Below are 23,285 nucleotides of genomic sequence, written 5' to 3'. Positions count from 1 at the left end.
TTATTCCACTTCCGTGCACAGAAATAAAAAAACACTATGCACGTGATGCCATGTAAATTTCCGAAGCCACATGGAAAGCGTTTCCTTAGCCACTACACCTCGTGTCCAGGTCTGGGGCGTGCACGTGTTCAGTCTGAGTCGCAGGAGCTTCCCGTTTTGCTCTAGGTAAAGGAACCACGGCTCTGTGAGAAGGAGTGCGTTGCAAGTCAGAGACTTGAAACGACCCGAACTAGCACCAAGCTCATTTGCTGAGTCCCAAATATCCTTTTACAGGGAGGGACTAAAGTGAAGTTATTTTTCTAACTGGGTGAAATAGACCAGATTCCACCCCAAATCTCCAAAATTGAGAAATTGGAACATTAAGATATTCTCCAAACAGAACCTTGCAAATTCACTTGGTTAAAATCCTTCTTTATATTTATTTAACAGGGGTACTTTGTGATGGGCCAGATTCCCGGTCCGCATCGGGGAGGCTAGAACTCAGTCCCTTCACAGGGATGTGCAATAAATCAGGGGCAGGAGAGAGAAGGGGTCTATGGCCCTACAACTCTCTAGTCTAGTTTTAGCAAATTTGAATGCCAGCTACAGTGTTTCAAAATAGAAACTTGACTCATACAACCTCACAGTGTCCAGGATTTCTAAGCCTGTTTCAATGAGAATCTAAGCTAATACCCAGAAATACTGGGAGGTTTTTGTTAAATGCTACCATTTTCCTCAATTTTCAATTGCATTTTCTTTTTTTCCCTTTCTTTCTTCCTTCCTTCCTTTTTCTCTCATTTTTCTTCCTTCCTTCCTTTCCTTGTTTCTCAAACAGAATTGTTCTCACAATATGGTAATTTTTCCTAAAGAAAAAAACTAACTTCTTAAATTGATGGTGTACAACATCAACCCGCAAGATACACAAGTCAGGCTGCATTTCTAGGAAGAGAAAGTGCTACAATAATCACACAAACAATAATAAATGAGGAGCTGTTGCAAAGCCAAAAGGGTGGGCATCTGTGTAAATATTTGCTGGGGGAAACCCTGCGAGCCCTGGTTTCCATTGTTAAACCAACATCGCCACTAGGTTACGAAGATACACACCCCTCTCTAGTCCGCTTAGAAAAAGATAATCTCTAAACCCTAAGTATGAGAAGGAGGGTCGTGAGTGAGGAAGCACAGGTCAGGAGGATAAGGCGACGCTAACGGAGAACAAAGCGAGATGTGGCCAATGGAGCGGGACAAGCAAGCTCACCGGCTGCACGATCAGCTCTGCCCGCATCAGGCAGTCCGAGCAGTTCTGGAGAAGCTCCTGGATGGTGTTCTGGTTCTGGTGCCTGGACATCGTCCCGGTTTGACTGATGAAGCAAACACAAAAAAGCAGGCATGAATTTTTTTTTCCAGTTTCAAAACAATTTCAAACTTTCAGAAAAGTTGCAAAAATGCAACAAAAACACTCCTATAGACCCTTCAGCCAGAAATGCTAACGTGTTTCCTGTATCCTCCTCTTCCCTCTCTGCAGGTGTATTTACCTATAGATACCCACGCTTGTCTGAACCACTTGAAGATCATCATAAGCTTTTATGCCAAAATATTTCAGCATATGTTTCCTAAGAATAAAGACTTTCTATTACATAACCACAGTAGAATTATCAAAATCAGGACATTTAAAACTGAATATGATTGGCTAATCTATAGAACATTTTTTAATTTTACTAACTAGCCTAATAATTACTAAAGTTTTTTTTTTCCAGGTCTAAGATCCAACCCAGAAATAGTCCCTTGAGTTGTAAAAACACATTTCTAGCAGATTATCTATCACCTTTCCCGCTTCATCCCCCAATAATCCACAATGAGGATTATCTGCACAAGCCCCTCCAAGGGAAGACCTCAACGGATCAGACCCAGAGTATGAGAGTTTCACTGGCCAGTCTGGCTGAGGAAAACAGCTAGAGGCACGAGACGAGCTTATTCTAAAGAAGTATTTTCTGCTATCACAAGGAGACAATAATGATAAAGAAATACGGTGTCAGGAAAGTGAAGGGAAATGTAAACAACTCTAATACAAACACAAGCCACTTTTCCTTCCAAGATGGCCCTATGGAATATTCTTCTCTATAAGGACAATCACCCAAATGTACCTCTCAAATGAAATCCTCTTTTTTAAAGACTTTGTTTGAGACAGAGTGGGAGAGAGAATGAGCAGGGTAGAAGGGACAGAAGGAGATGGAGAAGCAGACTCCCCGCTGAGCAGGGAGCGGACGCGGGATTCGATCCCAGGACCCCAGGATCATGATCTGAGCCAAAGGCAGGTGCTTAACGGAGAAAGCCACCCAGGTGTGTCCCCAAAACACTTTTCTGGTAGATGCATTCAGAAATCTTAAAAGAAAGGTGGTGAAATGTAGATGTACCATATTTTAAAGAAAGAGATGCCAGGAATGTAATGTGATTCAGATAGAAGTCAAAAGAAAAGGTATGATAAAAATAGTCCTGCTTGGTCATTTGCCGGGATACTCTAAATCATGGCACAGCCTCCTATAGCTTAGCTTAAGAGAGATTTAAAACATGTTGAATTATGGTTTAAATGTTCAGGAAAAGGTCTCCCAAATGCGTTGCAAGAAGCCTGAGTCCCTCACAGGGCCTTGGAGGCACCCAGGCCCCTTGGACAGGGCAAGCCTACACCTGCAGAAAATAACTGTTCGACGCCTGTTTGATGCATTCACTTTCTCCTACAAGTGTGTGTACCTGGGGGTTGGGGTGTGTGTCTGTGTGTGCTGTAAAGAAAGATTTTCACTGTTTAATAAAAGGGGGGTGTTGTAAAATCCAGGCTATACTATTATGCACAGATGGGGTGAAATCGCAAGAAATTTCTTCCATGGCCCTGATTCTGCATCTTTTCACACTGGAGAAGCACTGGCTTTCCCTGCCACTTCTTTGCCATTCCTCCCTGCAAGCGAGGCTCCTACAAGCCAGCACTAGCTGACGTATGTGGGTGAGGACCCAAGCTCTCCCTGGGAACCACTCCTGGGTGATGACACCGCTGCTCCAGGCAGGCCCGGGCAGAGCGCAGAGCGCAGCCCGGACCGCCCACCCATCAAAACCAGCGCGCCCCACCCGTGAATGCGGCCTTCTCTTCCTTCCATGAGGAATGATACAGGAAATCTGGCACATTACATCGCTGAGATGTAAGCAGGACTCCACCAGTTGTCAAAACTTGCGCAAAATTCCAATCGCCTTAGAATCACAGGAAAGAAATTCAAGAGACAAAGGGGGAAAAAAAAAAACTGGGAAATACAGAAAGCTCATTTAGAACCCGAGGATGTAAAAGGAAATCAGGAAGGTCCTGTGTAATTATCTTTGTTTTCTCTCTTGAACAGGGATGAGAGTACCTTTGTTTGGAAGCATTTTCAGCGATCCTGTTCACAAAGTGATTCCCACAAAGAAAGCCAGTCCCCAGCTTACAAATGAAAGGGCTCTCTCTTCGGGCAATGGAAAGTCAGAGTCCCTTAAAAGACTTAATAACTTGTGCTGTTGTAAAAAGTATCACAAACTGGGTGAAGGGTCCAGGAAAATTCTCCAGTAGCTTTACGAATTTTCTGTAAATGTGAAATCATTCCAAAATAAAAATGTATTTAAAAAAGGGGCGGGGGGCGCCTGGGTGGCTCAGTGGGTTAAAGCCTCTGCCTTCGGCTCAGGTCATGATCCCAAGGGTCCTGGGATCGAGCCCCAAATCGGGCTCTCTGCTCAGCAGGGAGCCTGCTTCCTTCTCTCTCTCTGCCTGCCTCTCTGCCTATTTGTGATCTCTGCCTGTCAAATAAATAAATAAAATCTTAAAAGAGAGAAAGAGAGAAAGGCAGGGAGGCCAACTCAGCTGTGAATGAAGGGACCACAGTGTACATACAAGTCTTTTGAAGGGTGAGTTTATGACACTCAATTCTAAGTTCACTTGACAAAATATAAAACTCACCAGCTTCTTCAAAACCAATTATTAGTTACATGACACAAAAGTGAACTGTATCCAGCAAAAAGGGAGGTGAGGAAGTTATATGTTGGCTTAAAATACTGATGGACTTTGTATATTTTTTTGGTTCCCTCCTACTTTTAGAAGACATTTGTCTGGACAGCAGTGGACATCTCTATAAATTAAGAAGCCATCTTCACTGCTTCCTCTCCCCTGCACACATCTGAATTTAAATTAAAACAACAACAACAAGAAGCCCCAGGTAACTTCATGCTGCTAATAATTCTCAAAAAAAGTTCTTCACGCTTTGCTAAAGGACCTGCCTATGTTCACCACACATGCCCTAGATAGCCACTAAAACCCCATATGTGTCGCTTGGCAATTAAGTGAATACACTGACAACTATACAGCAAGAGAAATGCATGAAAATCGAATCTTTTTAAGGGTCAACAAAGAAGGAAAAGCTAAGTGTCAGAGCAACGTAACAGAGATTCTTTGGCTTTGCTGTTTGTCTATAGGGAAAATATGACCTAATTAACCAAGTTCCATCTGACACACTACTTCTCAAGACTTTGCCTGGCTCTTAAAGCAAGATCTACACATTCCCTCTTTAATCTGTTAAGACTCTCACTTCAGTCCGACGTGTGGCCCAGAACAACCTTTGGAAACAGAGCTAGGTGAGAAAGGGAACTGGGTGTACGCTTTTCCCCATAGGTCAGTCTGTCAACAGGAGACAAAGGGAGGGAGACTCGGACCCACGGAGGTTTGGTGACTAGGGAAAAGAGAATCCACTTTACTGTTCCGTTTGAGGGTCTCTGGCCCAAGGGAAGATCCCCATAGAAATGGATCTACTGAAATCAAGGAGGAAGGGCAGGCAAAAAGACTGTGACTCATGGAGTGGGTCTGGCATCAGGCCCCTGACTTTGTGCGGTGCAGGATTCTTCAGCAGGAGAGCCGGGAGGGCTGGCTTCGGGGAACATGTGTGTTTTTTTTACAGTTATGCGCCCTTCACAACTTTTTGAGTCAAATCATATTTTGTATTGATCACATAACAATTCTGGAACTTTTTTTCTTTTAACATCAGAAATGTCTAGACCTGGGTTTTCTCATCCACTAGGCAAGATGATACCTAAGATTTCTTTAGTTCACTCTTCTGTAACTGTTCCATAAAACTACCAAATGAACTCCTTCCTACCGAGAATATTATACACGTTTGTTCTGTCTCATGGCAGGGAAGTTTCCTCTTAAGTTCATCCAGGGATTGGGAAAATGCACAATTCTAGCATAGGTGAAGAAATAATTTTTAAATAAATGTACTTATTTAACAAGCATGGAAAGATTTTAAAAATCCCTGGCCGGAAAGAACTTTTCACTACGGGTACATATAGGTGTTGGGGTGCAGAGATTTTAAACCACGGTGAGAATTGAACTAACAAGCTCAAAGTTCACGTATTAAATCCCATTTCAGTGACTCAGTGACATGGAAGATGAAAGATGTCATGTGGGGAAAAAAAAAAAAAAAAGACCCACAAGAAAACAAAACTCACTTGGGTCAGATCAGTCAAAAAATACTGACTTCTAAAATTAATAACTGTCCTTAAAAAAATAACATTTGTCCTCAACTTTTCTGAAATTCTGGTTTTTATCTTCAAACTTACAAAGGCAAATGGTTCATACGACAAAGAACCTGCCTACACAAACACTTAAAAAAAAAAATTCATTCTGAAACTTGTTTAAACAAGTAGTGGTTCAGTTTACATAAAGATCCCTTCAACAATGGCTAAACGGAAAATGCGTTCTGGATTTTAATCCAAATATTAGGGACAAAGCACACGAATATGTGAACAATATTAGACAGTTATCTTTTATTTTACTACTGACAAAAAACATTCTTTTCTTTAAAAAAAATAGGACTTCAGAACTAGATGTTTGTGTGTGTGTGTGTGTGTGTGTGTGTGTTTTTAAAGATTTTATTTATTTGTCATAGAGAGAAGCGAGAGCAAGCACAGGCAGACAGAGAGGCAGGCAGAGGCAGAGGGAGAAGCAGGCTCCCCGCCAAGCAAGGAGCCCGATGTGGGACTCGATCCCAGGACGCTGGGATCATGACCTGAGCCGAAGGCAGCCGCTTAACCAACTGAGCCACCCAGGCGTCCCCAGAATTAGCTGTTTTAAGACACTAGTTTAACACTGCCAAGAATACTATAGGAAAAAAAACAGAAGACAAATATTTTGAACAGATGCATGCAGCATTACAAGGTAATTTTTAAAAATATTTACTGTTTGTTTTTTAAAGTCATTTTATAGTATCTATGCTGTTCATTACACCCCAGCCCACGCCAGTGAATTCTGCATTTCTTTCTGTGGATACACGTTTTCTCCTCTTGGGCCCCTTCTCTTCTTCTTTCCTCTGTCTCTCTTCCTCTCTCTCTCTCTCTCTCTCTCTCTCCCTCTCTCTCTGCCACCCTCTTTATCTCTGGCCTTTCTTTCGTTCATTCCATCAACCTAGGGTCCTGAACAAGTACCAGAAATGGCATTTTATGGCTCTTTATATATTCAGGTTCGACGAAGAGTGGCCTTAGAAAAGCTCCATAAATACTGGTTGGAAATTAGAATTGTGTGATGCATTCATATGGATCTTAAAGCCCATTTGCTTTGCTCTTTAGAATTTTCAAAGCATTTTAACATGTACTATTGGAGCTTCTTTCAAGGATCTTGAAAGAGGAAAAAGTGATCTTTTTACTTTTTCACGGGAGGACAGTATCACACCTCCAAGACACATCAAACATGCTACACAGCGGAGATGTCATGTGTCCATCCTTTGGAAGTCACAGACCACATGCTGACTGCCTGGAGCTCTTGCGTTCCCACCTCCGCCCTTATTCTGCACTAGTCATTACACACCTGTGTACCCCAGTCCTGGAGAGCAAAGTCCCATATCTTAGTCACCCTTGACTCCTCCATGCACCTAACAACCTCGTTTTGCAGACAGAAGGTAGTGAATGCATGTTTGTTTGGTTTAGTAACGAAAAAGAAAAACAAAGGTAAATAAAAGACTGATCCAAGGATATGACCACCATCTCCTTACCCTGATTTCCAAATCGAAGTCAGGGATCGCACCTGCCCTGTCCCCTACCCCCCATTCCCACCACAACGATGTAAGAAAAGGGTTTTTTCGTATAAATTTTAGAAATAGGGTCTTCTCCAAGCCTTCATTTTGTCCTCACCCGGGAGCTTTGGAAGCCGTCTGTAATAAAAGCTCCACTTCCTTTCCATTTTATGATTCTCACACTGCTTTCAGTGGATTGGAGCATTGTGGGACAAACAGAAGACCTAACATTAATTTAATGAATACTCTGAGGTCGGTAGACCAAAAGTCCATTCCCTGCTCAGCCACTCCTGCTTGTACAGCCTGTGACTCGGAGCAAATGACTTAACTCGCTGGGCCTGGAGTATTTGCCTCTGTAACACACAGGAACACACCGGCCTTCTGGGCTTGACGGGATTCTTTATTTTTTTTTAATTTTTTTTTATTTTTAAAGATTTTTTCTTTATTTATCTGACAGAGATCACAAGTAGGCAGAGAGGCAGGCAGAGAGAGAGGAGGAAGCAGGCTCCCCGCAGAGCAGAAAGCCCGATATGGGGCTCGATCCCAGGACCCCGGGATCACGACCCGAGCCGAAGGCAGAGGCCCAACCCACTGAGCCACCCAGGTGCCCCGCTTGACGGGATTCTTAAGGGGAGCCAGGAAGGTTGGCAGCTTCCCGCACAAACCCAGTCCTCACTGCAGCTGCCTTGAGGATAGGATTCTGAGATTTCGGTTTTATCTTGCATTTTGTGTTTTTGTCTCAGTGTGTAATTCTGAGGTTTGCCCAAGGATATTTTGCACCAATTGGGATAAGGTGAGAAGGAAAAAAGAAAAACAAAACAAAACTAAAACCAAACCAAAACATGAAAAAGAAGAAATGGATTAGGTATTAAATATGAGGCACTTCACAGGTTCCCAAAATTATTACAAGACATGAAATAAAAAGTTTGAGATGATTCAAAGAGAGTGACACATTTTAACAGCACAAAACTTACTAAAGGGATAAGAAAATTCAGAAAAAGATGCCCTCTTTTCCTTCATTAAGTGGGGATGACACATGGGTATTTGGTCCTTAATGTCATAAGAATTTCTATTTTGAATTATTCCCCTAAGAGAAACCTCCCATTCATTCTGAGGGGGGAAAAAATTATTTACAAGTTATCTGGTTATTCCTCACGAAGTCAGCTCCTTTTCAACTTTTTTCCGGTGCCAGATGAAGCAAGGGACGTTATGTTTGCATGTAAAAAAATTTCATTCCAGGGGCACCTGGCTGGCTCAATTGGAAGAGCATGAAACTCTTGATCGTGGGGTTGTGAGTTCGAGCCCCACGCTGGGTATAGAGATTACTAAATAAATAAACTTTAAAAAACAAATAAATAAAAAATTGTCAATGTGATTCCAAGCAAGCACTTAAAATCTGTTTGCTAAAGCATCATCAATTTCATGAAATGTGGATTTCACCTTCAAGAGGCCCTCCCAAGTACTGGACCCGTCCAGTCCCAGGTGCGGGCGATAAGAAGTAAATGGTTGGGCTGTGCTAACATTTCTCCAGGATGTTGCCCCAAAGGAGAGGCTCACTGAGACTTGGGGGTCTGTGGGGCGGTACCTTTACTATCAGAACCACACCTACTGTTTCCCATGGAGTGCAGGACAGAGAAAGAGAAAAGGGAAGGGTGGGGCCAGGCCGTGAGCAGCATGGCCTCCAGACTGAAGCAGCCTTCTAGAACCTCCTCATCTGGAAAGACCGGTTGGCTGAGGATTGAGCTGGACTCCCCAAGTCACACCCAAGCCCACCTTTGCTCCACCCTAGGTAGTCAGCTCTGAGCCATCAGGGCCATCAGCAGGTTTTTTCTCTTTCCCAAGACATTTCAGTCACCTGAACTACGATGAAATTATGCCCATATTTAGAGGACAAAGTTAACTGCTGTTGAAAGCTGTTCTGTAGGGCTGACCAACAGGAGTTGGCTGAAGGCAGCATCACACTGTGTTTCTTCCTAAGCAGATGGAAACCCTACCAGAGGAATAACAAAAGAGTACAATGATTATGAAATAAATATTTCACAGGAACGCAACAGAGTAAAAGCATTTTAGCTAGAAGAGTTTTCAAGTACAAAAGATAATTCTAACAGCCAAGGTTTTTGATCATTTCTTGACCCACTGTGGTATCCTGGATTCAAACGCAGCTCAGCCACTCACTAGCTGTGTGACCCGGGCCACGTCGCAGTCACTACTTTAACCTCAGTTTACTATCTGTACAATGGGAACCTTCCAATAATGGACAGAAGATACCTGGCACATCACAGGTGTCTCCCGGGTGATGGTAACTATTATTAACTACTGATCTGATACTTTTATAAAAGATGGAACTTACTCAAAGTTAATAACCATGTCAGTGTTATCTGCTCTCGATTAAGCTAAACTGAATCTTACTTTGCAATCGCTTCCCAGAAAAATATTTAGAAGATCCCTGCTGTGAGTCACTGGACTCCAAGCCTGTTTTCTCAGACTCTCCCTGCTTCTCGCATCCAGCTCTCAGGGGCAGCCTCCACTCCACCCGGCCGCAACCACTTTCCTATCCCACGGTCAGGCCACCACCCTCGATCAGACTTTCATCACCTCTCTCCTTCACTGCCTGATGGATTCCTTAAGCCACCTTCCTCCAGACCCAGCACACAGCTGCACAGAAACCATCCTACAGCTCACTACGACAGTCTGAGCTCCCTGCTCCTTCAGTGCAGGACTCTACCCCTGGGCTTCTGTGAAAACTTGCAATGGCTCCCCTCTGCCTATGCACATTCCCCACCATGGAGTCAAGGTGTCCCAAGGGCTGGTCCCAACCTGCCCTTCCTCCTTGATGTCTTACAGCTTCTCACTCAGAAAGGAGACTGTTCTACAGGCCTTGAATGTGTGCTCCTGGTCTTTCGTCTCCCAGATTTTTCTCGTGCTCTTCTCTCCCCCTGGAATGTTCTTTGCCCATCCATCCTGACCTGCTGAAACACTCCCAAGTCTAATTCAGCATCACTTTCTTTATAAAATCTCACTAGTGCCTCCACTACAGATGTTATCTTTAGGAAGCCTTGGAATCACTGATACTCTCCTGTCCATCATCCTTTTGTATTATGGTGCTTATTTTCCTTTAAGGAACTCCATTTCTTTCAAGAAGTCTTTGTCATAGAAAAAAAAAAAAAAGTTTTTGTATTTTCACCTTTGACTCTCCTTGACACCTAACACTCACCACATGTTCCGTAGTTACTGAATGAATGAATGAATGAATGAGTGGAACTGAGATACTTCCGTTGTTTAAGTACAGGGCTGTCCAGTCTACTACAAAAGATACATGGTCTAAAGGCACAGGCTGACAGGAGGGCAGAGGGGAGTAGCCTTGAGTTCCCTGGCCGACTTGGCCATGAATGGACTTGGGGATTTAGGGCAAGTCTTACTCTACTGGTCTCCAAAGTGGAAGAATGAGGCTCTGTACACCTTTGCACTCTCCCCAGCCTTAAAATTCAATGCAAATGGACCCATGTATCTCTCACTAAGGAAGAGGCTTCTTTTTAAAAGAATTTAATTAATTTATTTATTTGACAGGCAGAGAGGCAGGCAGAGAGAGAGAGGTGGAAGCAGGCTCCCTGCTGGGCAGAGAGCCCGATGCGGGGCTTGATCCCAGAATGTTGGGATCATGACATGAGCCGAAGGCAGAGGCTTTAGCCCACTGAGCCACCCAGGCGCCCCTAAAAGATAGTTTAAAACAAACTTTGTATCAATTAAGGTTCACATGTATTTTGGCTTTGAAATCACGAGTTCTGGAGAAAAGTAAGCATTAACTTTATGACCACATATTTCTGAAGCTTAATCACCCTATTTGGCTTTTAATCCTCCAATAATATCCACACTTTGATCAGGGAAATATACAACTGTGGGACTTTGTCGCTTGGCCTCCAAATTTCACTATAGATTTGTCATTTCTTTTAACCAAAAGAACAAGACTGGGGTAGATCTGCCTAAATGAAAAAAGCATATTAGTATAACATCCTATACAACCAAAATCCACAGTTTAAATTTTCAAAAATATACCTCTTACATCATCAAGCACATAACATTTACTGAACTTTCAAACACTGAGTAAAGAAAAAGAAATGAAAGTAGTTTTGATTCCATTCAGCCTACAATAAAGAAAACACAAAAGATGGGTAAGCAGGGAAGGAAGAAGAACCACAAATGAGATAAAATACTGTCTTAAGAACTGACAGTGTTCTTAATATAAAGCACAGACACAGGAAGATGTTTTAAAGTCATCTTAGAGAGAAAAAGGAGATTTAGGCTCTTTACACACTCAAATTAGTTTACTTAGGGAAAGGTTAGATACAAACACCAATTCTTTAAAATCGCACTTATTAAAAAAAATAATCACTCAGACAATAAAGTGGTAGTTTAAATAGACAAACTTAAATTCAACCAATAGCTTCCATGCCAGTTTTTGTGCCTTAAAAAGAAAAAAAAAAAACCTTTATTTAGAAAGACTTTGGGGGCAGAAAAGCACTTAGTGAATTCTTAATCCTCCATTTGGGGGCAGTCGGGTCAGAGATGAAATCCACCTTCTACAAAGTACATGCTCTGGGACAACAGTCCCTCCGTGCAAAACCATTAAAAACACCAGAAAAAAAGTGTCAGGGCAAGTCCTGTCTCTCTTCAGTCAGTTCTCCTTATTTTTAAGATCCACAAGTCAGCAGTTGCTGGGGATGTGTGTGTGTGTGTGTGTGTGCGCGCGCTCGTGCTAATTCTCATTCCAGAGGGGTCAGCCGCACCAGGGGCTGGCCAGGCATGCTGGGAGAATCCCCATTACTGGATCAAGAAAGAAGGGCCCCACGATGACTCCAGCCCCCAAGCAAGATGCCCCGCTGCCGCTGCCGGGGGAGGGGGGAGAAGAGGGGGATGGGGGGGAAGGGGGGGCGGAGGGGCGGGATATCAACATCAAAGCGCAGAAAGAAACGCCTTCCCCCCAAATTACGTAATTCAAAATTTCAGTCTTGTCTTCCCTTCCCAGAGAGGTAAAACTTGACATACTCATAAACAGCTTTTAGGCTGGAAAAACAGAACACAAGGTATATACTATGGGAAAACATTGATCCTCCTCAAAACTTAGTGTCTCCGTGAAGGAGCCTTACAGTTCGTTAGCGGATACATAATTCTTCACAAATTTACCTCTACAAGAGGCCGAGGGAGCAAAATAGTCCAATACCCAGTAATGTTTATTGCCAATTAAAAAAAAAAAAAACGGACTCTGAATGAACACAATCATATTTTTTTAAAAAAATACAAAATCAAAATGAAATACTTGGTTCATAAGATGCCAGAAAAGAAAAATTGCTGCCTGAGAATCCTTGCGAAATTCCGACTGGACTATAAATGTGTGGGTTAAAAGAGCGTGCTTCCCAAATACAGGAAGACTGGGAGGGAAAAGTAAAGTGTCAGATTTAATCGGTTGGCTAAGTTTTAAAACAAACTTAAAAACCAAAGTAATAACTGGCAAAACTTTCTCCCCATTTTTCCTAGGACTCGGTCCGTGTCTCCTGGAATTCCCCGGGGTGCATTATGTCCAAAAAACAAGAGCTCCAAGATCGAGACAATTCTTTGCTAACTCAAAAAGAGGAAATCAATTGCCAAGATGCTCGGGGAAAATAAAGACATAAATAAACCGAAGCAGAAAACAGGTCAGAAAACAGGTTGCAACTCGAGCAGTCCCTGCGTTCAAATCTGCTGGTAAAACAAAAAACTCCTGGAGTGCATTCAGGCTGCTCCTCCCCAGCCTAAGGCCACAGGCAAGGTAAATAATTTTCTGGAACGCAGGCCAGTTTCCCAAAAGCCCTGCTGGGGAAGGGCTTGCAGGGGAGCGGGGAGGGCGCCGACCGCAAAATTCTCACGGTTCCCGTGGGCATCTGGCATCCAGCTCTGCGGACCCAGTAAAAGCAGCCTCATTATCTTCCCCCATCTTCCCAAACTACCCCCTCGATCGGTTTCCGTAATGATTCTGAGAAACAGACCCTCCCCACATCCCGGGGGTCCCTCCGGGGTACCTGAATCGGGAGAGGCCCCCAGCGTCGCGGGCTGGCGTGGATGGGAAGCAGCGCCCACCCCGCCACATGTCCCCGCTGCCACCCGAAGACCCTGCGCCCGCGCTCGGCTACCAATAATACACCGAGGTCCTTCCTCCTGGGCTTTTTTAAAAGGAGGAAACCAAGGGCGCAGGCTCAGGGCCACAGGTACGGGGGCTGCGGCGCAGCGGGGCAAGGGGGCAGGCGTGTCCTGGCAGAGCCGGGACCTGGGGCCGGGCGACTGCTCCGGCCCGAAAGCTCAGTTTGGGAGGCAGGGAAGACCAAGGCGGGGCCTTCTTGAGACCCGACCCAGAGCCTCCGGACGCGCAGCCTCCTTACAAAAGCCCTGGGTGGCGGAGCCGCCAGGCGCCCGAGAGGGGTGGTCTCGGGGTGACCAGGAATTTAGGATAAGCCACCAGAGGCGGAGGAGCCCCGAATCCGAGCCCTGCCTACAGGTCAGGCCGGAATCCCCGCTCGTTTACTGTTCTACTTTTGGTAATAGTAGGTTAGGTAGGGTTTTGTTGTCACAGCCCCGCCCGACCTCCCACCTGCCAGCCGGGACAAAGGGGATGCCAGCTGGGCCCGGCGGCGCAGGGGGTGGAGGGGAGGAGTCCTGGAGGCAGAGACCCCTGTGACCCGCACGCCCGCCGCGTCCTCCTGCACCGCTCGCCGGCCACCCTCCTGCCCCGGCTCGCGGGAAGCAAGAAGGTTGGGACGGAGAACCCGTTTGCAGGGAAGGACCGCTCCTCTCCGGGCTCCCACACCCACCCACCCGGGTGTGAGCAGCGCACGGGGCGGGAGGACACCGGGCTGCTGCCCCCAGAGCCAGCAGGAAGTGCTTTCACGAGCTCGAGCAAAACCACTTTCCTCCGCCAGGACCTGGTTTTTTTTTCGTCGACCAGAGGAGGGCTCGTCCCTCCCTGTCCCAGCGTGCTGGGGTTCGGAGAGAAGAGCACGGAGACCCCGCGGGCCGGGCGCCCGGTGTCTGCCCGCTGGCCGGTACCCACCAGTAGCCGTCCGAGTTCTGGTCGGTGACCGTGCAGCGCCGGGAGTAGTACATCCTGCTGGTGCCCCCGCCGCCGCCGCCGCCCCCGCCGCCGCCGCCGCCGCCGCAGGTCACCTCGTAGCGCAGGTCGGGACCGGACTCCGCGCGGGTCATGCGGCCCAGCGTGTTGATCCGCGGGTGAGAGCCTCCGTTGCAGCTCATGTCGGCGGGCACTCAGAGAGCAGCTCAGCGCCGAGGCATAAGCGAGGGCGGGCGGGCTCGGAGAATGTGGGGTGGGGGGTTCGAAGGGAAGGCCCCCAAACTGGGAACCGGGGCGTGCGCGCAGTAGGTCGCGGGGACGCTCCTGGCCACCAGGGCCGTCCTGGCCGCTGCGAGCGCGGTGCGGCGGACGGAGGTCGGGCGCGGGGACGACGACGGGCGGGGAGCAGGAGCGGCGCGAGAGCTGTGGCTCGGAGGGCGGCGAGGGCGCAGAGGAGCGGGCTCGCGGCTGGGTGTTGGTGTTGGTCGGTGGGGGCGCGAGTCTCCTCCCCGCTGGCACCCGGCGCCCAGGCCACACCTGGCGGGTTTCTTCCCAGGGCGGGGTGCGGCCGCTGCGCCTCCCCGCCCCACCGCGGGTGTCACCGACGCGCTCGGGCCGCCCCTCCCCACCGGCGCTCGCCGGCCCGCGGCTCCGCCCTGCGCCTCCGAGGCCCGGGGAACGCCGGCAGGGGCGGGGTCCCCGAGACCCGAGCGCCCCTGGCGCGGCTACCGAGGGGAGGGCGTGCGGCGCCGGAGGCCTTTTGCTCAGCTGCGGCGGCCGGGCAAGCGCGGCCCCTGCTTTTCAGGATTTCCTCGGTCCCCGGGGCGGAAATAAGACGAAAAAAAAATAAGGGCCATTCGATTGGAGGGTTACTTATTAAACACATACTTTTTGCTAATTCCTGGAAACGGTGCCAGCCAAGCTTTGAACAGAAACATAATTGAGAAGAGCACGCTTAGATGGTGAGGTTTCATTTTAGGGAACTTTTTTTGGAATCTTCTTTTATTCCGGGATTTCAGAAAAGTTGTCTCAAAAGTCCGATTTCCGATGTGTAAAACGAGCCACCACTTCCTGGGCAAGTCTTCACCATGAATAGTTAATTTCTTTGTTGTGAAGATTAAAAAGAACACACTAACCATTTTGCAGTAAGTAAAAGGAAAATATACATTGTCATTTATTTTACTTTGCCTGTTGGTGGTCATTTTGAGTAAGTTGCAAAGACTTCCACCTTCAGATCCAGTTTTTGTTGTTTTTTTGTTTTTTTTTTTTTTTATTTTTTTTTTTTTAAAGAACCTTGGGAACGTTTGCCTCACGCCCCTGAGCACCTTTTCACAGGATCCATCCCTTTCGAAAATCAGCTTTTCCCACAAGTCAGTGGCCTTCCTGGGACTTCAGTCTGAGAACAGCAAAGAATCCTGGACAGAGATACCCACTTGGTACAGATGAGTAAGTCAGAACATTCCAGCAACTTGCTCCAGGGCCCCCTCCCAGTTAGGTGTGAAACACACTGTAGTCTCTGAGACCAGGGCTGAGATGCAGACCCAGTCAGGCAATCCGCAAAAAACTGCTTTTATCATCTGGAGAACTGTTAGATTACTCTTTAATAAACACCATTTAAAGATCTTTATAATAAATATTTGTCCTCTTCCCAAGGAATGCCCATTAACTTACCTTCATACACAATATATCCCAAAATGTTTGTGAACTGAAAAGAACGTAAATGGAACTACATTTACATGTCCTAAAGGGAGTAGGAAGTTTTCTAAAAGTTCCCATATTATAGCACCCCGAATCATAGCTCACTCTTTAGGCACAAATCTCCAACAAAACATGCTGTTCTTGTTCTTCTCAATCAACCTCAGAGTTGACCAGATTAAATACCATGAGGTCAAAGTTTACCACTGTTAGCACACTCAGTAATTCCCATCACTGTCTCAGTTTAGACTCCTTTTTAATAAATGGTAATATGATAAAGTTCAAATTCAAATGATCACACTAGCTCTGATGTACAGACAGGAACGGTGTTTCTTCTGAACATTGAATCTTTAGCTCAAAGTCTTTATCAGCACAAACGGGCCATAATATCCATTGGCTGGATGGAAGAAAAGCCATTTGTGATGTCGGTGCATAAGGCACGTAATTTTATTTGGGGTGTTTTGTTACCTCTCTGCGTCTCATTGGTTCAGCAAATAATTATAACCTACTGTATGGAGGGCTAGTGTAAGATTTTGGATAATACGAAGATGAATGAGGCATTGTCACCGCCCTGAAAAATATAGTAAATCTTCAATTTAAAATCTTCAGGGATTTCTTTATTCTTATGCTGTGTAATGAGAAGATCATGCAATTGCACAGGAAAATTCTCCTAAAAAAACAAGACAAATCTGTAAACCACAGCCCATTCATGACAAAAGCTCCACCTAACTCACAGTGGACCCAAACGCCACCCAGACTCACAGGGCTGTTCCATCTCTTTACAAACAGGGGAAGAGGTGAAAAGTACAACCCACCAATTACACACCTCTGGCTACCGTTACTTGGTAGCCTATCCTACAGATTCCTGAGCTCCTTTAGGGCATTTCCAGAAAGGGGATTGCTTTCAGCTAACCAAACATATCAGGTTTGGGAAGACAATGGCTTCTGTTTATCTTTCTCCAAGGAAGATAAAAAGATGAAATAAAAGATTGACATGTTAGATGGAATCCAGACATATACACATGAGTTGTCTAAATGAGCTCACCTTGTGAAAGGTCCCACATTGAAGGCTGGAGATCAGAAAATCAGAATTCTGATCTTAGTGCTACAATTTACTTGGGCAGGAGATCAATTTCTTCACATGCAAAATGGAAATAATAATCTTGCCCTGCTAATTTTATAATAGATGAACGTTCTTGAAAGCAGAAACCTTGTATAAAGCTAAGATATCACCCATTAAATCAAAAGCTCTTGGCTAGATAGAAATCTTAGCTTTTAGTGTTTAATCCCCCTGAATCAATAAAACTCCCTTTTGCAGATGTTTAACCTTCATTCACTTAAAAAGCAGTTATTAGGGGCGCCTGGGTGGCTCAGTGGGTTGAGCCTCTGCCTTTGGCTCCGGTCATGATCTCAGGATCCTGGGATTGATCCCCGCTTCCAGATCTCTGCTCCGCGGGGAGCCTGCTTCCTCCTCTGTCTCTCTGCCTGCCTCTCTGCCGACTTGTGATCTGTCAAATAAATAAATAAAATCTTAAAAAAAAAAAAAAAGCAGTTATTAAACATCCACAATGTGAGATGCCTGGGTGGCTTAATCAGTTAAGTACCCGCCTACATACAGCTCAGGTCCTGATCCCAGCGTCCTGGGATGGAGTCCTGCATTGGGCTTCTTGCTCAGGGAGGGGAGTCTGCTTCTCCCTCTGCCTGCTCCACGTCTCTCTCTCCCAGCATGTGTTCTCTTTCTCTGACAAAAAAATAAATAAAATCTTTAAAAAAAAAAAAAAAGATAAACATCTACTATGCACTTCACAATAAGCTCAGCGAATGATCACAGGAAGATGAATAAGGCGGGGCTCCCTTTCTGTAGGATATCAAGCCTGCCATAGGAAAACAAATCATTCCAGTACGTTTGATACAGTATTACAAACACATATTTATAGAATCCTGGGAGCACAGCACAAGAATTCAGCTTATTTCTTACAATGAGGCTTATAAAGTGCCCCATCCAAAATCTGGCAAAGCCCTCACTAGCTGACCTAAGTAAGGTCAGCTATTTTTTTCCCGGCCACTTGTAGATACGTCCCCTTGTACTGTTAGAGACAGATCACTGACATGTAACTTTCTCTCTGGCTGACCTTAGAGATGACCTTGTGGTTAGGTAAGAGGCATCAGTCAGATCCTGAGCATATTTTTAAAACTAAACGGAGCACCTTGATTTCAATGAGATTAGAAGGGATCATTTACTTGCTCAAAACCCCATGGGAACTCTCTCATATCTCTTTGTTGGTGAAATGATATCCCTGAGCCACAGAAAAGATTTACAGCCCATGAGTTAAAATAGCTGTTTCTTCTGCCAGGGAAGCGGTATTTTAACAAATCATAACTACAGAAGCTAGGATTGGAACTATAACGTGAGGTAAAGAAAATGCCTATTAAAATACCAGATGGTTTAATTTTTGCTTTTTCTTTCTTGTGAGTAAATTACAATCCTCCAGAAATCATTAAATCTGGGTTCTCAGTATCCCCAAAATAAAATTGAGCTCTCCTTATTGAAACTACTCATTCAAGAAAGCAATTTGATAAACCACATAAATTTCATTTCAGAAGTAGGAAAATGTTGGCAAAACATATACATTAGCCCAGAACTCTCTTTATTATCCTTGGTTCAAATGTCCTTCAGGAATAGGAGAATTTTTTAATTTGATTTTACCAAGGGAAGGGGGTTAACTTTTAAAAACATTAAAAACTGAGAGAAACTTCTCAAATACCTTTTCTGTCGCTGTAGTGAAAAGATTCTTTGTTGTTGTTGGCACTTGTTTTGGTTTTCACACAGGTCATATCTAATAAATGGTGCTATCTTTTATGTTTTAAGAGTCTGATTTTTGTTTGGTTTGGGTTTTGGTTTTTGGGTTTGGGGAGGGTGGTTTTTGTTTTGGGGGGGTTTTGTTTTGGTTTGGTTTGGTTTGGTTTTTTCTTTTGACTGCCTCTAACTGGATAGCACAGATATTGGGGATCCACTCGTGCTTTCCTGCCCAAATCTCTTTTGCTTTAAGACCCCAAGCTGCAAGGTTGAGTGGCTGGAGGTTAAGGGTATGAATGATGGCAAGCACAGCTTTGGACCACATAGGGACCATTCACAACCTTGGCCAAATGACTTCTCACCTACCACGCTAAACAATAGCTCACACTAATTTTTAGTGCATAAGACACGCAGTCAATAAATATAATATAGGTGCCAAGTAAGTTAGCCTTTTAAATATGCCCTCAAAGTAATATTTTAAGCTTATCATTATTGTGAAGAACTGTCTGTCCACCACATCGGGACAGGAACACTTACTGAAACTTCTATAAATAAGTCAAGATGCAGAAGATTGCTGGTAAACCCAGTTATCCCCAAAGACCGCATGGATTCATCATGTGCTAATAGCCACGTGAAGAAAATTATGAATAGCTACTTAGCTTTTACGGAAGGAATTCCAAATTGACGTTCCATGGAGAATTTCAGAAATAAAAGCTTTCTTAAAGAGTCTTCATACCGGTTGTTCTAAAAATTTTAAGAGCCTCGGAACTCTCTTTACAAAGGAAGCCCTGTGAGAAACAACCAACAGCAAGAACAGGTGGTCATAATGTCAGACTGGTAATAGCTTGGGGGGAGCCCACTGTCCCCCCCACAGCACCTGCCCTATGCCTTCTAGTGCTGTGGCCCCAGAAAGATTTCCCCAAGTCAAGTGCCATATAAATCAAAACCCACATTTTATTTTACTTTAAGATTTTTCTAATCATTTTTTTTTTTTTTGAGAGAGAGCAAGCTCGAGCATGAGCTGGGGGGAGGGGGAAGGGCAGCGGGAAAGAGAGATGCAGACTCCTCGCTAAGCGTGGAGCCCAATACGACAACGCCCAACCGACTGAGCCACCCAGGTGCCTCCAAAACCCACATTTTAATAAAAGAAAATAGTGAGTCCCAGACAGGTTAAGAACCTTTTCTGAGTTACTTAATATCTAAAATACTACAATTCTATTTCTGGCCTCCTGCCCTTTTCACTATGTCAAAATTCCTGCACAATCAGACATGAAAGCATACATTTCTGAGCAGTAATTTGGTATCAATTTAAAACCAAGGAACTATCCGATTAATTGTTATTTTCCTACACTAGACACATAGGATGTCTGGAAAAGCAGTCACTATAAAATCATCAGCCTGTTCTGCAGAAGTCACACCAAAAAAAGTTTAGTCATTATTTTTAGTCCTATTCCTATAGGTGACGTGAGTGTTTTACTTGGTGTCAGCAAATCACAGTGCATGTTTTTGTTTTGTTTGGGTTGATTTTTGTACAAATACAGCTTCCATCATTTAGAAAAAGTGAAATTAGGGGTTCCTATACAAACAACCTAAAATCAGAATGGGAATGAAGCTGTAAATGATCTCACATCTAACTTTGAGTAGAGTATGACGCAGAGGACATGTCACCTAGTCTCTGAAGTGACCATCTTCCAAAATTCTAGATATTCATAGGTAAAATAGGACGTTCCTGCAACCATTATCATTTTATCATCAGGAAGGATTTATTGTACTTACATTGTTTCCTTGCTGCAGAGAGAAATGTCCGCATGGGTTTAAAGAATAAAGGAAGTTTAAAGAATTAACTCCTGTCTTTAATTATCTTGACATCTGAAGCATCTAACACAGGAGACAAAATACGAAACATAAACCAAGTGCTAGTAGTAACAAAAATCCAAGAGTGAGCTTCTAAATAGACCAGGCGCTGGTGGGGAAAATTCTTAGCTTTAACGCATTCTCATAATCTAGGGTCACGATAGTTTCATTTTGTCAGACTTGGTCAGATCACACATCTCAGGGTAAAAACTCTGTTCAAACTCTTGCACTGCCCACAGAAACAACCAAGGTAACGAGAAGTTGCAGTCCTTATCAGGGTCCTGCCTGTGGGGATGGGGAGGGTGGTGGTAAAACCTAGATGTGACATGAGAGTTTGCTAGCAAATCACGTAAAAGGCTTGCTTAAAAGGGTGAATCTTAAGTTGGGGTTTTCCCCCTGACAACTGTAAAAGTTTGTTTGTTTGCTGTAAAAAACTCAGAAAACGTGGGATGCAGAGAAGCTAAGAAAATTGCATCTATAACTACGCCATCCGAATGAGGCAATCACGCTACACGTTTTTGGTAGATTTCCTTCCAGTTTTTTTTCAGTGAATTTTTTTTTTTTTAACCTGATGTCAGATTCTATATACAAATTTGTATCCAGCTTCTTATAATTTAGCATTATACCGTGAGCGTTTTCCAACCTCATTTAAAATGTCTTATCAGCAATGCTTTAAAAGATGCATGCCATTTTGTTGTTTGTTTTTAAAAAGGATCTTTTAAAGTGGCAAGGCGCAGATCCTGAAGCTTCCTATAGGAGTGATTCACACCATTCTAGAATTTTTCACATCAATACCAAATAGCATCCTCTGTGGATGGGAAATGAGACAGGGAGAGGCAGATCTGAAGCAGTGAGCCATCATCTTACGGAGGGCAGTTACAATAGCCACCAAACATGTTTAAGAAAATAATCCTGCCCTGTGGAGGGTGGGGGCAGCAAGTCCTTGCAGGGTCTTCCAGCAATCTCTCTGTCACGCCCGGTATAAGGGTTGCAGACATCTGAAACCAGATGTTTTTCTCCTAAAACCTTTAGTAATCCATAGACATTCAAACTTCGGAAGCTCTAAGAGCCTGGGCTATTTCTGGTTTCCTTAATCAGCTCCCCAGAACTGAATGAACTGAACACTCACCTCCAAATGAGAAACCTTCCCTTCAGCAAGATTTGGATTCAAGAAAAAATCAGGCAAATCAGGAGGAGAACCTATAGGACTGTTCCTTCTGCCGTAAATGAGAGCCCATTGCAAGAATCCTAACTGGATTTGATTTGTACATTTTTCATGATTTGCTGAATTTTCACCTGAAACATTTAAGCCATGCTGACATCAGACAGAAAGGTTTCAAATTTAGGAAATCATTATAGCACAGTTCCATGGCAGTTTCAACAAACCCCGTGAAGCAGTTTGGTCTTGCAAAGGTGGGTGTGGAGAGCTACACATCATTCTCGTTAAACCTGTCTGGCGGCTCCCCGGAGTTTTACCTGCTTGGTAATTTGGCTTCAGGTAGAATCTAGCAAAGCATCTGGAGTCCATTCCCACCAAGGTACTGAGGAAAAATGTCACCCGTCATCTCTAAACAACCTTTTATTTTGTTTTACCAAATAAGGAAAAAATAATCTCATGATTTAACATTAGAATTACTGCATTCTTAAAACAAAAGTCAGTATCTCTCTTGGGTTCGTAGCCCTGAGAAAATATGTACAATGCCAAAGGATTTTCTTAAATATAATATATTGAGTTTGGTAATATACCAAAGGGTTTTTTTAAGCCTCTTTTTTTAAACTACAAAGGGATTTGTCTTTGTAAGAGGGAACTACATTAACATGGAAAATACCTCAATCCCATTGTTATCATTAAAATTAATGTTATGAAAATGGATGTCGTCCATTCGGCTAGTCCTCGATGTAGAACAAAGACAACGCATTGTAAAGTAAAACAAGCAAACAAAAAATTGGAGGCCTTTGGCTGGCTTAGTCGGTACAGTGAGCAGCTCTTGATGTCAGGGCTGGGAGGTAGAACCCCATGCTGGGTGTGGAGTCTACTTTAAAAGAATAAATAAATAAATAAATAAATAAATAAAATTTCCAAGAGTCATTCTTTTTTTTTAAAAGGCAACTTTTAAGCCAAATATATAGTGTGATCAGATTGTTTACATTAAAATGTATGGGTTAGAGAGGGCCCTGGATGCCTCACTCAGTTAAGCATCTGACTCTTGATTTCCTCTCTGGTCATCTCTCAGGGTGGTGAGATTGAGCCCCAGGTGGGTCTCCTAACTTAGTGTGGAGTCTGCTTGTTAGAATATACATTTCTAATAATAGAACTATAAAATAAAGGTATGCGATTTTGTAGGGAAAAGGTAGCTTTTGTATCTAGCTTTGAAAAGGAAAGTGAGATTCCCCAATACCTGAGTCTTAAAATTTTAGTATTTAACAATCTGGGAATAATAATTCTAACTCCATTTATTGTACAGAACCTTACAGGGGTTTTCTTCAGTTTTAAAAATTGTAATAAAAAATACATATATGGCATAAAATTCATCCTTTTAACCATTTTTGAGTGTACAATTCAATGGGATTATGAACATTCACAACGTGTGTGACCATCACCATCATCCATCATCCCTCCATCACCACTACACCACCATCTGTCTCCAGAACTTTCTCATCATCCCAAACAGAAACCCTATCCCCATTGAACACTATACCTTCCTCCCCTCCCCTAACCCAGCCCCTGGGAACTCCTAACTCCTATTCTATTTTCTGTCTCTATAAACTTGACTGTTCTAGGTTCCTCATGTAAGTG

General features: G+C 44.0%; 1 protein-coding gene across 3 annotated transcripts in view; it reads right to left on the bottom strand.

The window, feature by feature from the left end:
* The window catches only part of LOC101676103 (desmoplakin), a 46,070-nt gene extending 31,336 nt beyond the window's left edge, over positions 1-14,734 (bottom strand). Inside the window, exons 1-2 of one of the 3 annotated variants that reach the window (XM_013056815.2) lie at positions 14,125-14,734; positions 1,235-1,337 (exon numbers count right to left, since the gene is read on the bottom strand). In XM_013056815.2, the coding sequence (XP_012912269.1) occupies positions 1,235-1,337; positions 14,125-14,324 (303 nt within the window). In that variant the 5' untranslated portion in view covers positions 14,325-14,734. Of the gene's footprint in view, positions 1-1,234; positions 1,338-13,099; positions 13,389-14,124 lie in introns of those variants that run through there. The other 2 variants (XM_045067038.1, XM_013056814.2) reach the window with 2 other exon arrangements.
* Between the last annotated feature and the right edge of the window lie 8,551 nt (positions 14,735-23,285).

The sequence above is a fragment of the Mustela putorius genome, unplaced genomic scaffold (assembly GCF_011764305.1).
Source record: "Mustela putorius furo isolate JIRA1106 unplaced genomic scaffold, ASM1176430v1.1 tig00003870_pilon_pilon_pilon, whole genome shotgun sequence".
NCBI classification, from domain to species: domain Eukaryota; kingdom Metazoa; phylum Chordata; class Mammalia; order Carnivora; family Mustelidae; genus Mustela; species Mustela putorius.
Note: the sequence above shows the minus strand (reverse complement) of the source record. Positions and strands in the feature narration are given on the sequence as shown.